This window comes from Zonotrichia leucophrys, chromosome 2 (genome assembly GCF_028769735.1).
Source record: "Zonotrichia leucophrys gambelii isolate GWCS_2022_RI chromosome 2, RI_Zleu_2.0, whole genome shotgun sequence".
NCBI classification, from domain to species: domain Eukaryota; kingdom Metazoa; phylum Chordata; class Aves; order Passeriformes; family Passerellidae; genus Zonotrichia; species Zonotrichia leucophrys.
In genome coordinates this window covers 128577784-128593924 of record NC_088171.1, presented here as the reverse complement: position 1 = coordinate 128593924, position 16141 = coordinate 128577784, and the positions used below count along the sequence as shown (strand labels likewise).

Below are 16141 nucleotides of genomic sequence, written 5' to 3'. Positions count from 1 at the left end.
AGGAGTTCTTGTCCTAAGATAAGCAGAATCTGATTTGTTTTGCTGATTCTGAAATAATCAAAACATACTGTCAGTTCTTCAGTTTTAGAGTTAAAAGTACAGGGCTGTTGAGCACTGGTTTTGGTCACAGTGAACCACATTTTAGTAGCTATTTTATAAAAATATTAGTGTCACAATATCACTTTGCACCTTGTCTGGAACCTTAGATTAAACCATCCCATTTCTAATTAACATCTAAATGTCAGAGTAGGCTTTATTTCACAGAACTTGTTATGTTTATGGATGATGTTCATCTGAGGCTCATTCAGGGACCTCATTCAGCTTAGACTGTTATACAGGAGCATGTATATTTTTGTGCTTATCTGTAAAGGATGTATGGTGCCTTCTTGTTGTTTGTCATATATCTTCAAAGTAAATTTAGTTTGGACTTCAAGCAATGTTTAACCTTTTAAGCTTGGATTTAGTTAGGTTTTATATTTTTTCTGTGTACCAGAAAAAATATTGTTTCTAGCCCAAGTACCCAACTTCTCCACCTGCTTGTTCACTTATATCAACTATCCAATAACCACTCATCTACTGATTGTGGAAGTGCTTTTTTGGAAACTACTGGTATGTTTGTTACAAACAGAACAAAATTACGGTAAAATCACCTGTGTATATATTCAGGAAAATATTCCTTAAGACATTACTTTGTTGTCCAAAATATGATCCTCCTCAATTCAACTGTTGATACTCCCTAAATTAATGAAACGCTTGGAACAGTAATATAAATTAAAGACTTTGTTTGATCAAATTAGTTAAACTGCATGTCATTATGTGTGTGTTCTTAAATATGATCATAATCAATGCAAAGAATCAATTCAGTAATATATAGTATTTTAAAGTTATGTAATTGCCATGGATTTATGTTTGACCTCCTTTCTGGGAGTTAAGCATACTTATGTAATTTAACATAATTAATCTGTAGAGATGCCTTCTCAAGAAAATAGCTGGTTGTATTTGAATATATGTCTGTGTTAACTCCCCTGTTCTGTCAAGGGTGGATGCAGGCACAGTTATATACTGTGCTTGTGTTGTGTCTTGACTTCCAATGTGTGAGAGTAGTCACTGCAAATAGCCCTTTTTTTTTGTTCATTTGGTCCAGGGCATATAATTGAAATATTGTTATGAAGATTTAGGAAAAATTAAAAAAGGAAAGAGTCCACAGCAGGCAATCTAGGAAAATGGATTAATGGACCTTGCCTTCTAAGACAGGGTGTGGAAACCTCTAAATGTTGCTGGAGCTGATGTTCAGAAAAATTAAAATGAGGGAATGGCTATCTTCAGAGTGGTTTGGATATAGTTATGCATGGAATGCAATTTTTGTGACAGAAATAATGGAAGGCACAGGGAAGCAAGAGAGAAGGGAGGTTAGAATTTTATCATTGTTTCTTTAAATCTATATTATTTTCAGTGCCATTTTCAAGGGTATAAGTTCCAGGGGAGGAAGTTGTTCTAAATTAAGAAATATTGCCAATGGTAAATACTTTTACAGGTTATGTTCAAATGCTATGACAATGGGAGTATATAAATTCCAGGTGAAGCTAGTTTCGTCCCTTCCTTAAAATCTTACTAGTTCTGCATTGAAAAGACATTTGCTAACTATGAAGTGATTCTGGAATAGTTCAAATTCTGCTTAAAATTGTGGACAGTTATTGAAGAGAGAGAGAACGCTTCAAAGATGTTGGTGCCTTGACTCTTGAGAAAGCTGTGTCTCTGTACTCTCCTCTGGGTTAGTGTGGTCCAGAATGCAAATAAATGAAAATACTAATCCTGAGAATAGTATTCAGTTTAATTCACCTTATAATACAGTTAGTTATGAACTAGTTAGCATTCATGCTGCTGTTTTTATTTGAAAAATAGCAGCTTTACACATTTTTATTTCGTATAATGTAAATCTGGGTTTGAGATGTAATTATTTGCTGCTGTATTCTCTCAACTATTTCTATTTCTTTGTTGTGAACAAAGCTGGAGGTCAATGTCAGTATGGTATCTGCAGAGGAAGCAAAACGTGACAATTCTTTATACAGATCTGAGACTGTCCCTCATCCTTCCTGTATGATTTGCTTCAGGAAAACCAGATAGTTTGGTGCATTAATATTTAATCTCATGTTGATTCTTAATCAAGTTTAGTGTAACATGCATTGCTCATTGAGACTACTGCACATATATCCTGCTTTGTCATTAGGATCTACATTCTCTGAACTTAAACATTTCATACGAGTTTCCAACTCTCTGGATTTCCTAGGTGATATTTTTAATAAAAATAACTACTCTAGAAGCATCAACAGCTTCATTAAATTGATACTCACAACATTACAGCATTAACAGTAATCATAAAATAGAATTTTTTTTCATGGATGAGTTCCAAGCAAAAAATTGACTCGCTTTTCCAATCTTCTCAATTTCAACAAAAGGGCTAGAAAAAACTTCTATCCTGGTCCATCCTAATCCATGGAGTTAGGAAATATTGTAAACATAGGCTATTATTGAGCAAAAGAGTGAAATTACTGACCTGTGTATTTTTAAATGACAGTGATATAGAGTGTTATATGCTATACACTCAACTAAGTGTTTCTAGGTACACCCAGTTTACTCCTTGTCGTGGTTTGACCAGGAAGGAGTGGGAATTCTGGGAAGCTGTGGTCAAACCAATGAAGGTTTTGGGTTTGAGACTGGCGTCCGGTATGGCCGGTGGGGTTTGGACACACCTCCGAGAATACACAGGGGTTAAAAGCAAGGCACTGCCCTTGGCACTTCCTCTTTTGGACATCGCGGCGAAGAGTTCAGATCTCTCTCCCCCGCCCAGCCTGTTGCTGCTGGGCGGGGGAGGGGCGGCCATGCGGTAGGCCCTCGGGCAGCCAGCGCCCCCCCCCCCCCCCCCCAGGAGAGCAGCCAGCCAGAAGGAGAAGGGGGAGGAAGACTGCCCGGCCGGAGCGGCAGCGTGTGGGCAGCGTGCGTGGGAGTCGCTCCGGGACCGACAGCAGAGACTGAAAACTTTTAACCCTTTCTTGCATGATTGGGGCCTTGCAAAAATGCTAATCCTCCTCGAAGCTGAATAAGAAGGGAGATGAGAGATGAGATGAGACAAGGACTTTGGCCCGAAGAATGTGGAGATGATTGGATGGGGGGAGATGATTTGGAGTGGCCTTTTGGCTGGACTTTTTCTTGTATCCATGGACTCAGTTGTTCCTGTGACACAGACTGCATTTAGGGGGAGGCAGTGCCTCAAAACCAGGAGGGTTCATTCGTGAGGACCCCCGGCCCCAGGGGGTTGGAAAAATATGGGGGGGACAGATGTCCCAAAAGCAGAGACTGTGCCTTTTTGGAGTGAGACAAGGCATCCTTGAAAGACAACCCTAAAAGCAGCTCTGGCCATGTCTCAGTGGTGAGAGCACTGGGCATGGAAGGAACATGTCACAAGCGGCAAAAGGACTTTTTTTTTCCCCGGGCGGTGCCGAAGTGACAGGGAAGCACACGAGGTTTTCAGTGTGTTTCCACGAGAAGCCTATGGAACGAGAAAGACTCCTTTCCTCTTCATGAACTGAAGTTTGAGTATACTAAAGTGTCGTGCCGGGCTGGGCAGTTGGTGTGTTTTGGGAGAATGTATTGGATTGGGAAAGTCAGGTGGTGGGGAGGAGGAAAATGGTTTTTTTTGTAAGGTTTTCAATTCTTTTCTTCTTTTTCCTTATAGTCTCTCCCTATTTTCCTGTAGTTTAAGTAATAAAGTGTCCTTTATGTTTAAGTTAGAGCCTGTTTTGCTTATTCCTGGTCACATCTCACAGCAGACACCAGGGTGAGGCATTTTCATGGGGGGCACTGGCTCTGTGCCAGGCTCAAACCATGACACTCCTGAACATTTGATCTCCTTGTGCTTGTAGGTCCATGGATGGCAAGTTGTGAATCTTGTGAGTATTACTGGGTTAGAGGTAAATATTATGTTTATCCCTGCCAAGGATGGCTGATTCTAAAATACAGATTCCCCAAACATCACTTGAGAAGAACTAATAGAAATATCTAGGAGGTATAGAGTCTGTTTTAAGTGTTATTTTCATAGATTGAGGCACTTGAGCTTTCCCCTATGTTTTTGTGGCTATTCATGTGAAGTATGTGAAAATACAGATGAGCTCTGGTAACAGAGTGCTTTTTAGTTTACCTGTCTCCAAAGCACCTTGTGGAAAAATTATTTTATGGTTTTGCCATAGTAGATTTTAGAGAGAAGCTTTTACTGGTGGCAATGGATTGAAAAATAGAAAAGTATTAGGAGTTTAAAGGGATAATAATTTTTATATTGATGTTTTCATTACTTAGTTTTCTGCTTCCATTTTTCTTGTTCTCTTCCCTCTTCTTTCTGTTCTGTTCTCATATTCATTCCCTGTGCCAGTGGGAATAGCCTTAATCTTTGAGGAAATTTTTAGTACACAGAGAGGATCTAACATCAAAAACTGTTCACGGTAACTTGAGATTTAGCTTAATGATTCCAGCTACTGGAAAAGATCAAAGGGGTCTGGCACTTGGACTGTGTAGGCTTGCAGAGGAACACAAGAGTAATGGTGCTGTGTGTGTTTCAAAGGGCAGAGGTTCCCCATAACAAAGTGCTAGGTGTAAAAATTCTTTATTGTTGGCAAGTAGCAAAATCTTGGCTTCTTTTCAAGTGGAGTAGTGAATGGAGTTGTGATCTTTCAAAAAATAAGTAGTGACAAAATGTTCAAGCTCCTCTTATGTTTTAGAGTAGGTGGTAAAATACTTGGTATTCTGCATTGTTGGAATACATTGTCTCAGTTACTGTCGATCAGACACATTATCTGCAGGCCCTTGGTGTTTTTAGAGCAGAATTTGTTTCTAGTGAATAATGAGAACTGGCACTGTTCTTGGTAGAGTTTTGAGTGGATAGAGCTGGAAAGATGTAAGAAGGTTAAATGAAGACAGGTAGCCTGGAAGGAGCAGGATGTAGTTTTATGAAACTACAGAATGCAGAATTATACTGCTTGGGGTATTTCAGTTGGTCTGTTGAGAAAATGAAGGTCTGGAGGTTTGCTGACCTGGCAAGGCACTTCTTTTAAGCAGTTGTTTGTTGCTGATTTTTGAAAGGAGGGAAGAAACAATGCATAAATATGGGAGTACACAATCCAGTGAAACACAAACCAGCTCTTGTAACCAAAGGAAATACGACTGTATGTGTACATGAAGGCAGGGTTCAAGTTATATGGAGTCTCTTTTGTCCTTTTCTGTCTAGAAAAAGATATTTAAACCACAGCAATGCTAAAAATACATTCAGTGCATTTCATCTAATATATAATTATTTCTATCAGTTGCTACAACTTGTAATTTCATCTGAATGAAGTCTTCTGAAAAAAAAGAAGCAGAAATTAGTCAGTGGTTTTTGTATTTAGATCCAGAATCTGTATCCGTTCTCTGACCTTGAAAGGTAAATACCTGGCTGCACACCTGAAGGCTTCAGGCCTGTTGATCCACAAGGTTAATATTAATTTAAAATCATATGGTAGAATCTATTAATTCAATAGATTTCTTAATAATTTCTTTTCAAATTGTAGTTTGTCTTCTATGCTTGTTATAAAGTCAAGGAAGATAATTTCCCAATCCAGGGACTGAAGGATATATGGAGAGTGCTCGAGGAATGCGTCACTGTTATATAATAATGGAAGCTCTTGTCCTCACATAACTGCAGTGTTGGAAAGTGGATAGTGAAGGAGACAGAATTCTAGGAGACAAAAAGATTAATTTGTAAGGAAGATCTTTTGAATTCTAGGGTCATATCATATCCTGACTTAGAGCACAGTGTTTCTATAAAATGCTGAAAAATTAATTTTAAATGTAGGTTTTCAACATGTCTGATAATGGACAATGTATTTTATTTGATGATGGAAAACTAAAAATTGATTGTAAGATTTTCAAAAATACTAAAGGTTTCCAGCTGCAATTGAAGCCATCATATATATATACTATGATGTAAATATGCTAGATCTTGTTGAAAAAAAGTGTACCAAAGATTTCAAACTACACACTTAGGATCTTACAGTAATTTGATCTCAGTTCCACATGTGAAAAATGACTGACCATGGTCACTATCCAAAAAGAGGATGTTGGTTGTAATCTGATTATGTGAAGGGCTTGGACTTACTTTGTTTAGATCTATAGAACAATTCACAATGAAGTAATAAAAGAGTCGAGTACAAAGGTTTGGAAATCATGTATGGAAAGGAATGTCTAGATTAGTGATATATTCAATTTTCAATGTCCAGTTGTCAGGCAGGTCACATTTCAGTGTCTAGTTCTGTGTAGGCAACTGAAGTATTCTGAATCATTATCTAGGAATTTTCTCCTCACAGCTGACTGCAGAGCCTCAAGGCTCATAATGTTGGGGATCTAAATTAAATGTCCTGAGCTACCTAGTGAGAAAAGTATGGGCATGCTTTGATTTCCTATCCCTCCCATTTCTCCTGCTTTGAATTTTCTACATTGAAAAACAAGTGTGGATTATCTTGATTGTAGATAATAATATGATTAAGATGCATGGTAGAGTTGAATTGCCCTGGCATGTGACATTTTTGTTTTTCTTTTTTGTTTAATATACCTGCTTGATTTTGTGGGCCTTGTTTATTTATTTATTTTGGTTTTTGTACTGGAATGTTATTTTAATATACATTTCTAAAGTGCTGAAGAGGCAAAAGCATGTTAGAAGACATTTTACTGTGTGTTGCATATTCAGTTTTCCCTTTTGGTACTCAGTTTTGGAAAGATATTAGTGTTTCTCATTATCCACTTATTTAAATCTTATTTAGTCACTGAATCCTGTTTATGAAGTTATTTCCTGTGATATCATATGGTGGATAAGATATGGAGGTATTTTGGTGAGCTTTATTTTTCTGTGCAACACCAAGCATCCACTTAAATTTATGAGCCTGTTCTTCCTGTTTAGTTAGGTGAGAGTATTCTCTATAGAGAGACATTCAAAATATCTATATAGGAACCTTCTTGGGTTTTTGAACATACAGGGAAAGTACATCCTAACTTGATATTTAAGACCAATACCTGCAATTAGAGGATGTAAATATTCCTGTGGGTAAATGTCTCTCTTCTTGGGTTTTGGCATGGTTTAGCCCCAGTCAGTAAACAAGGCCCAGGCAGCTGCTCACTCATTCCCTCAGCAGTAGGATCAGGGAGAGAATTAGAAGGGTAAAAGATAGAAAACTTGAGGGTTGAAATAAAGACAGCTTAATAGGGAAAGTAGAAGCTAGTCACACAAGCAAAGCAAAACAAGGAATTAATTCAGTGTTTCCCATGGGCAGGGTGGTGTTCAGCCATCTCCAGGAGAGCAGGGCCCCATCAGGTGTGACAGTTACCTGGGAAGGGAAACTCCATCACTCCACATGTCCCCTCTTCCTGCTTCTCCCAACTTTACTTACTGAGCATGATGTCACATGGTCTGGAATATAATTTTGCTCAGTTTGGGTCACCTGTCCTGGCTCTGTCTCCTCCCAACCTCCCATGCACCCCCAACTTCCTCACTAGAGTGGGAGAATCAGGAAAGGCCTTGGCTCTGTGTAAGCTCTGCTCAGCAATGGCAAAAACATCTCTATGTTATCAACCCTGTGTTCAGCACAAAGTCAAACTACAGCCCCATACAGCCACTAGGAAGAAAATTAACTCTACTTCAGCTGAAACCAGCACAGGTTTGGTATAGAACATCAGCTTGCTCATGTAAGTTAAAGCATGTATTTTAGTTGGAATATTTTGCCTAAGACAGTGGACAAGTACTAATCAGTACAAAACAGATCTACTGTATGTATTATCCAGTTATTTCTTTAAGCAAGTCCTAGTAAAGTTCACTGATGAGTAAAATTCCTTGCTTTCCTTCCTTAGTTTTTAGTTATGTTGTCTTCAGGTTCTGACATCACTGTAGTTTAATAAATATGATGCAGATTTTCCTTTAATCTATTGTATTTTAAATAGCATATTAGATGTTATAAATTTGCCTTGAACAATGACAGGCAGTTTGGTTGGAAATAAAAAAGAAATAGGTTGTAGTTCACATAATCAAAGCACCTTCCTTTGTATTTGTTGCTGAAAGTGTTGCTGGAAATGTTTTAATATGGTATTATGTGCAAAAAGATTGGAAGTCAGGTAACATGACTGATTTAATTTTAGTTGCATATTAAAGTTTTCTATTCTTGGCGCTCCCCATTTTTAAAAATAAGTGGAAATAAAAACAAACCCATAGTACCACTTAATATAAACATGCAACAAATACTAAAGCAAATCCTTTTAATTCAAAATAGGAACTTTTCCCTTCCCATTTGATACAGATGTTAGTACTTCAGGGTAGTTGTTTTCAACATGTTGCACTCAGCTGTGCAAACTTATCTTTTTAGGGTCAAAGAAGAGCAAAAACCACAGCCGACACAGTAAGTAAAGTCTCTTCAAGATGCACTAGGCTTGACTTTTCTACCTTTGCCATGTTCTGCTCTCTGCACCTTTGATGGTATTAGCTTTCACTGATACCTGGTAGGCTGCAGGTAGTTTGTCATCTGCTTCCTGACTGGCTTGTAAGAGAGCTGCCTGTAGCTTCTTACTCCATCCACATGTTAGCTGGATGTAGGTTCTTGCTGCCTGCTTGTGAACTGGTGACTTGTAGAACTTTACTTTCCTTACACCCTTAGTGGCTGACTTAGTTCTGTAGTTCTGCAGCTCACATTCCCATTGGCTCTAGCTTTTCCGCCTGTCTATTTCTACTAATGTTGGATAAGAAAACATTTCAACTAGTGTGGTTTTGTTGGTTATTCAGTCACATTATTTGCTTGTTTAAACAGGTGGTTTCCCTTTAGTGGGATCACTGAGCTGGTAAATAACGTTCTTCAACCACAGCAAAAACAGCAAAATGAAAAGGAGCCCCAGACGTAAGTAAGCTGCTCTCTGTAGATTAAGTAACATCTGTATAGCATTAGAACATGATGTAGGGTATGTTTAAAATAATTTCCCCTTTAGAACATGCAGGTGAGGGCATTCTACAAGCTGAGCACTATTTGCTTTCCAACCCTTCATTTGCAAAGGGAAAACTGAAAATCAGGGTCTTACTCTCCTTATCAGTAACTTAAGTGATTGCATTAGAGTACAATTTAAGGAGTTACTGCTACTGTGGTTATTTTTTTTTTTGGTTTTTTTTTTTTTTTTTTTGGTCTGCCTCTTGGCAAACGTTCCTTATAATGAAACTTCTGGTCAAGTGATATGTTTTCTGTGCATGAGAAGCTGGAATGCTAAGACATGTAGCATTAATTATAGCATGTCTATGCATATGTGTGGTCTGAGTCATGCATAGAATGCTATATGAATCTACATAATGTCAGAAGAGCTTTCTAAGTACCAGGAACATATCATGTCATTTTTTAATGCTTTTAGAATATCTGTAATGTTTCAGAACTTCAACAGATATAAGGTGAAATCTTGGGTCAATCAAAGCAGAAGAAATTTTGACTTTGATTGAGCCAGTATTTCATCTGTGAACCTTTTCTATGATTTTTTTGCTATCTGAAAATCTTAAGTTTTAACTGAACCTGGCAAAGCTAGGGCATTGAGTCTTAGAGTAGCACTTAAAGCATGGGGAGGAAAATATCCCTTTCATAAAGAGAAACTAAAAATATTTATTATAAATTTTCAAATTGCTAAAATGTGTTTTGGATGTTATTTGAGCGTTAAACAGTTAAGTTGCTCTCTTCTTTCTTCTAGAGGTTTATACATTGGGAGTTCATGTGATAAAAGAAATGTTTACTTTTGAACTCATGCATAACTGGTTTAAAGCATGCGTATAACTTGCTAATTACTTTCCAAGCAGAATTAATTTTTGTTTATTTTTTAATATATGTATTTAAATTGATCTTCATACTTGTGGGTCATGAAAGCTGTGATTTTTTTTTTGAGTATACATGGTGAAAACATTTCATGAATTAAAATGGAAAAATAGGACATAAAATTGATGTTCCGTAAAGCAATGTATTATTGTGAGCTCTCTTTCTGATATTCTCACTTAACTGCTTATAAAATTGTGTACATATTAATAGTTGTTTTTTTGGTTACTATTAGAAACTGGCAATATTACATTTTTTATACAATACTTTGTATTCCCTGTTTTCTTAACAGTAAAAGTTTGTTCTGCTCACTAATGTTGTGAATATGAAGCCATATGGCTTTCAAGAAACTTAAAATACTATATGGGCAGTGTAAACAGATGAGTTATAGTTAACAAAAATATTAAAAAATTATTACTGTTAGAATGGAAGGATCTTTTTGAATGATGAGCTCTTTGGGAACCAGTTTTGTTCAGTGTTTTTATTATGTTACTAAGAAATTAATTAATTGGTATACTCACTGAATTTTTAGGTACACTTCTCCCATTCTTGTGTTAACAACTCATGGCATGATTATATTAAAAATTATCCTGAAAACCCCAAACAATGGTTATGATGCTATTCAAAAGGAAAAATGCAAAGGGATGTTCTTTAGGGGTAGTTTATGTGGTTGACATAGGACAAAGAAAAATTGTGTAGGGAAATGATCTTTGGCAGAGAATCAGGGAGCCCTAATAGTACGTAAGTTGAGCTGTAGCCCGTATCCTGAAAGAGATTAATGTCATACAGGAATGTCCAGACACTGGCCAGGAAGCACTGTGAAAAAGTGTTCCCACTGCTAGGCTTTGGTATGGTCTCATCTGGAATAGCATAGCCTTCAAAAATTTATGTGGAGCAGTTGTAATTCAGTGGAGAGTAACAGGAATGAATAATTAGATGTCTAAAAACCATGGTATGTGTTAGGAAATAATCAAACACATGAGTTAATTTAGCCTCCTAAAAGAAAATCCCAGGGAATGAAGGAGATGGACAAGTGAAAGGAAATTATCACTTTTCCATGTTCATCTCATGGTGAAGCTGAAAGGAGTAAACTTAAGTTGAGGGAGGACTGAACTTGGTAGGGAGAATTTTTTAGTGGAAAGAAAACTTAAAATGCTTGCATACTTTGTTTAGGCCTTGTTTGGAAGCTGTGAAAATCCTAAGGAGCAGGTTTGGCAAATAGCTGTTAGAAGAGACCCAAGTGTAGCTGGTCATGTGCTGGAACAAGAGAATGGACTAAATGACTTTTAAAAGTGTCTTCCAGCGCTGTTTATTTGTGATAATTTCATTAATGTGTTAATTATCAGGATTTGTTTTTGTGATTGTTGTAAACATTCAGGGAGAAAATTGAACAGAAATACTAATGGTGCAGCTTTTAAATTTTATTTATTCTGACATTAATGGTTTGCAAAAAAGTGTTGTACTGGGGAGCACTGTGGGACACTGGGGAGGAGAATAAATGTCTGTAGAAACTTTTACTGCTATTCATGCATATTAGAATATTTTCCACTTGAAATTGCTGTTAGAATCTGAGTCTAATTTTGAGATATACTGATTGTCCACCTTTGCTGATGAAAAAGCTTATTTACAGTGAATCTGGGGAGAACAAAATGTGGTGAGTAATAGCAGAATAGGAGTAAGTAGTGTCTGAAAACAAGGTATCATGTTATAGGTTTCACTTTTGCTCTGGAAAAGGTATTTTTGTAGACCCATTGACCATGTATGCCTATGGGCAGAGGTATGATTAGTCTGATGCTCTTGGACATGAGTTCTGTACCACAAAATGGTTGAGTTTGGAAGAGACTTCTGGAGGTCATCTTGCCCAACCTTTCTTTTCATGCTGTCACCTAGGGACACTGTTTAAAACTACATGTAGCTGAATTTTGATTATATCTAGAGATGCAGACTCTAGAAAATGTCTGGGTAAGTAAGTTATTGAACAGGACTGGACTCAATAATGACCCCTCTAGGAACTGGCCTCCAACTAGACTTTGTGCCACTCATCTCCCTGCTCTGGGCCCAGCCATTCAGCCAGGTCCCAGTTCTACTTCAAGTCTGCTCATCCAGTCTGTACTTCATCAGCTTCTCTATGAGGATGTTATGCGAGCCAACGGGACAAGCTTTATTTGAGACAAGATGGACAATATTCACTGCTCTCCCCTCATTGCAGTAATTTCATTGTAGAGGGTCATTACGTTGGTCCAGTATGACTTCCCTTGGTTAATGCCTACTGATTCCTGATCACTGCTTTGTAGTTCATGTTCCTAGAAATAGTTCCCAGGATTAGTTGTGCCATCACTTTCCCAGGAATTGAGATGAGTCTGACCAGTCTGTGGCTCTGTAGATCCTTATGCTTCTTCAAGATGGAAGTGACGTTTTCCTTTCCACAGATGTTTGGCACCTCTCCCAATTTTTGTGATCATTCTGATACTGAGAGTGGTCTTGCATATCTTGGCTTGATGAAGAATACTTCTATCTCCAGCATGTGTGTACTTCATCATGAGTTTTATCAGCAGTATTGGAGATATTTCCCTATTTTAATCCTTAAAGAGTAGAAATTTAGTTGCCCTCTGAAGCAACTGTTTTGATGCTTAACAATCAGTCTACCAATTTTTATTTCTTCAGATTTATAGGGTGTATGTTTTGTAAAAGGTGTATTCGGGTTGTTTCTCATTAGGATGTGGTGGTCTTGTTTGACTTGGATTTGTATCTTTCTTCTGAGTGAATCTTGGAGTGTTGTGTAATGGTGTTCATCTCCAATCACAATAAAGGAGTTCCAGTGCTAGAAGGCACTGAAGATTCCACTATTGCAATATTGTATATTGGCAGTATTCAGCAATGAATACCTGAGAACACACATAAGGAGAAGGGTGTGCATAGAATGGTTCTGATACAGATATTTTAGTGACTTCCTGAGGCAGTGGCTGCATGCACACTGCTGGATTTATTCCCTGGCAATAAGGAATCTGTTTGCCACAGTTATTTGCAGTCCTGTTTTACACCTACTTGTATTCTTGGTTTCAGAACTTGGTGAAACTGAATTCTTCAACTTAATTATCTGTATGGAGAAATTGTCACTTTTTTGTTTTAAAACTGCTTCCTGATATTTTCAATGGGAAGTGCTAGTGTTATATAATTTATCTATAATATGGACAACCTTTCCACATTTCTATTATGCTCCACACAGTCTATTATATTTCATAGTTATCCCTTTAAGCTGCAGAGTCAGAGTTTTTCCTTCTATGATAGGAACTGCTTATGGTCATTGATGTTTTCTTATCTCCTTTTAAAAGCCCAATTAGATCTTTTTAGTTAACTGTGATCAGTGTCACAGCATTCAAGATATGAGAGCTCTGTGTTTTTAAGTAGTGATTTAGGAAAGTTTCTAATGTTTGCTGCTTAAAGATATCCAAATATTGAAAAGATAGTGGGTTTTATCCCTTTTCCCATAAACATTTTTGTTTATTTTCAGGCTGAAAGTTTGGTTAATTGCTAAGAACTGTAAGAGGTCCATCATTCAATTTGACAGCAGAAATTGAGCCTCTCTTCTTTTTTTTTGGTAGTGATGAGCACATTAGTAATGAACAGTAGACAAAATAGAGTCAGCATCAAAAATTATTAAAGATAATGCTTTTTGTAGCCAAATGATTTCAAAATAAATACATTATTTTATTGCCTTTTTGTACTTTTACTAGACTAATTCTAGGAGCGATTGAAAAATGTACATTGCTTAGCACAACAGGGATTTTTTTCTGCTAAAACTGGCTTGTAAATAAATAGATATTTGTTTTTTCTGGAAGTCATGTTATCACTTAAGGAAATGAAGATTGAAAATTACTGTAAGATGATACCTAGTAAAACCTTTTTGTGCATATTTTTCTGTAAATTAAATTAATTTTTCTATCGTGGTAGACTACATCAGCAAAACAGTAAAATTTTCTGTTTGTGAGAATTTCTAATGAATTCTAGTTCAACTAGATTGACTTTTCTCACATACTTAACAGAAATCAATGGATCATTAATTTTGAATTCTAAATTACTGCATAAAGAATGTCTGCCAACCACAAGGTAATTTTGAATGTCTTCAAATTATCTAATGGGCATGTGGTAGCAAGCCCACATCAACCATTATTTAATGCAATTTACGCTATATATATACTCAGTGGGTTTATTTGCAGTCAGTGCAGTTCCTGTTCAGGCTGCTTTTTTATAGAACCTGTTAAAAACACTCTACTTGAAAAATAATTTCAGGAAAGAGAAAAATAGGTCTCTGCAGCCCATACTCGTGACATTGGAGTCATGAGAAGTCTAACATTCTGCTCTGTTTTCTTGGGCCGTAAGATAGAAAGAAAATAGAGTAAATGAGTTAAAATTATAATTTGCAGTATATTAAAAAAAATACAGGCAGATTGTAGCTACTCTAAATGAAAATAGAAATCCACAAAATACCTCTTAACTATGAAACTGGTTTTGTCTCCTTAATGTAGTAAATATGAGGTACCAAAAGAACTTCTGTTGCTTTGGTCATTCTGAGGTAGTTTTGATGGCTTGTTACATCTCTTACTGAGACTATTAAATTTACCATTTGCAACATGATGTGGTAGTTTCCTGACTGTATGGTTGCTCTGGACCTTTTTCTCAAAATATTCAATACAAGAAAAACTTGTCTATGTTGCTTGGATTGTTCACAATGTTTATGAGGTTGGGATACCCTTTTAGTGAAGCAATGGCTTGTTAAGCATTGGAAGAAACTGCCTAGGGAAGAGATGGACTCACCATCCCTGGAAGTGGTCAAGGAATGACTGGATGTGGTGCTTGGCATGGTGGTGTTCAGTCAGAGGTTGGACTCAATATTTGAGGTGTTTTCCAATCTTAACAACTCTATGAATATAGTAAAACTAAGTTTCATCAGCAGACATGCTGACAAACATGTATAAAACATTATATAAAGAATAAATGCTTGGTACAGGTAAATATAGTAATCATAAGAAATATATTTCTTATTGTAACCCAACTGATCTATTTAAATCCTGAAACATACATGGTTTTGTAATTCAGTAGAACCACAGAATATGGTTAATTAAAAAGGAATAGATGCTGCATTAAAAAATTAATGAAGTTTATAAATAAACTTAATAAAGAATTTTAAAAAGATCAGGGAAAATGTAAGAAACCTATTGTCTGTTTTTGAAAGAGCTAAACTTGAACCAAAAACAAGGTAGTATGATATAATGAAGAATTCCTTGAGGATCTGGGGTTATAAAAACAGACTTGCATATAGAAAGAATACAATCAGAAGTACTTACCTGGCCAGCAGTTGGCATTAGGGGCAAGGAAAAGGTGAAAGAAGTCCCCCAAAATGACATAATCTGTTTGTATACCTTACTCAAATAATAAACTAGATAAAAGAATAAAAAGAGAAAATATCAACTTATTTATAAGGTAGGGCTGAATTGGAGCTATGTCTGATCTATTTTGTGTACTAAAATCTCTAGATGTTCTGTGTTATATAACAGAAGTAGTACAACATATAATATGATTGAAGGGAGTGTTTCCATATGTACATGCATAAAGGTGTAAGGTGATGATTTCTAGACAATATATTAACATAGAACTGCTCCTAAAAGCTTTGTGGGAAATATTTTCACTCTTATTTTTGCAATTTCTCAGGGTTTGTGAATGTCACAGGCTGTGGCACTACTAATATGCTGACAACATCCTGATTTGAACTGCTTTCAAAAATAAATAGACAGTACCCCTAGAGGGATGACAGGTTGTCTGAATGAGATAAGCAAATAGATTTAGAAAATGCTGGCTTAAGCTTAACTTAAGACAGAAATGATACTCTTATCTTAAGAGGAAACCATGTTAAGCCTGCCACTGAATCAGTGAACTCAAATGCAACATTTAGGACAGAAGCAAAAGGTGTTCTTGCAAGACATAGAGGCTCTATACACTCATTTTGGCATTAACTGTAACCCTAATGAACGCTTAAATTTTTATGTTCCAAAGAAGAATCATGCATTTCATTCTGTGAAGAATTGATGCTAAAAATCATGCATCAATTTATATGGTTTATCAAGTCTTGATATTAGGAAGGTCAAAACTTCTAGAGAAAATCAGACCCCAGCTGCTGTACTCTACTGGCTCTACATTATTCATGATAATTTAATGTCACTCTCATTAAAATGGCTGGAAAT

The 16141-nt window shown here is 36.6% G+C and overlaps 1 protein-coding gene across 34 annotated transcripts in view; it reads left to right on the top strand.

The window, feature by feature from the left end:
- The window catches only part of RIMS2 (regulating synaptic membrane exocytosis 2), a 446430-nt gene that overhangs the window by 54156 nt on the left and 376133 nt on the right, over positions 1–16141 (top strand). For 20 of the 34 annotated variants that reach the window (XM_064706349.1, XM_064706355.1, XM_064706334.1 and 17 more), the window contains exons 2-3: positions 8433–8465; positions 8871–8957. The exons of the other annotated variants lie outside the window; for them this stretch is intronic. In XM_064706349.1, the coding sequence (XP_064562419.1) occupies positions 8433–8465; positions 8871–8957 (120 nt within the window). The remainder of the gene's footprint in view (positions 1–8432; positions 8466–8870; positions 8958–16141) is intronic. 34 annotated transcript variants of the gene reach the window in all.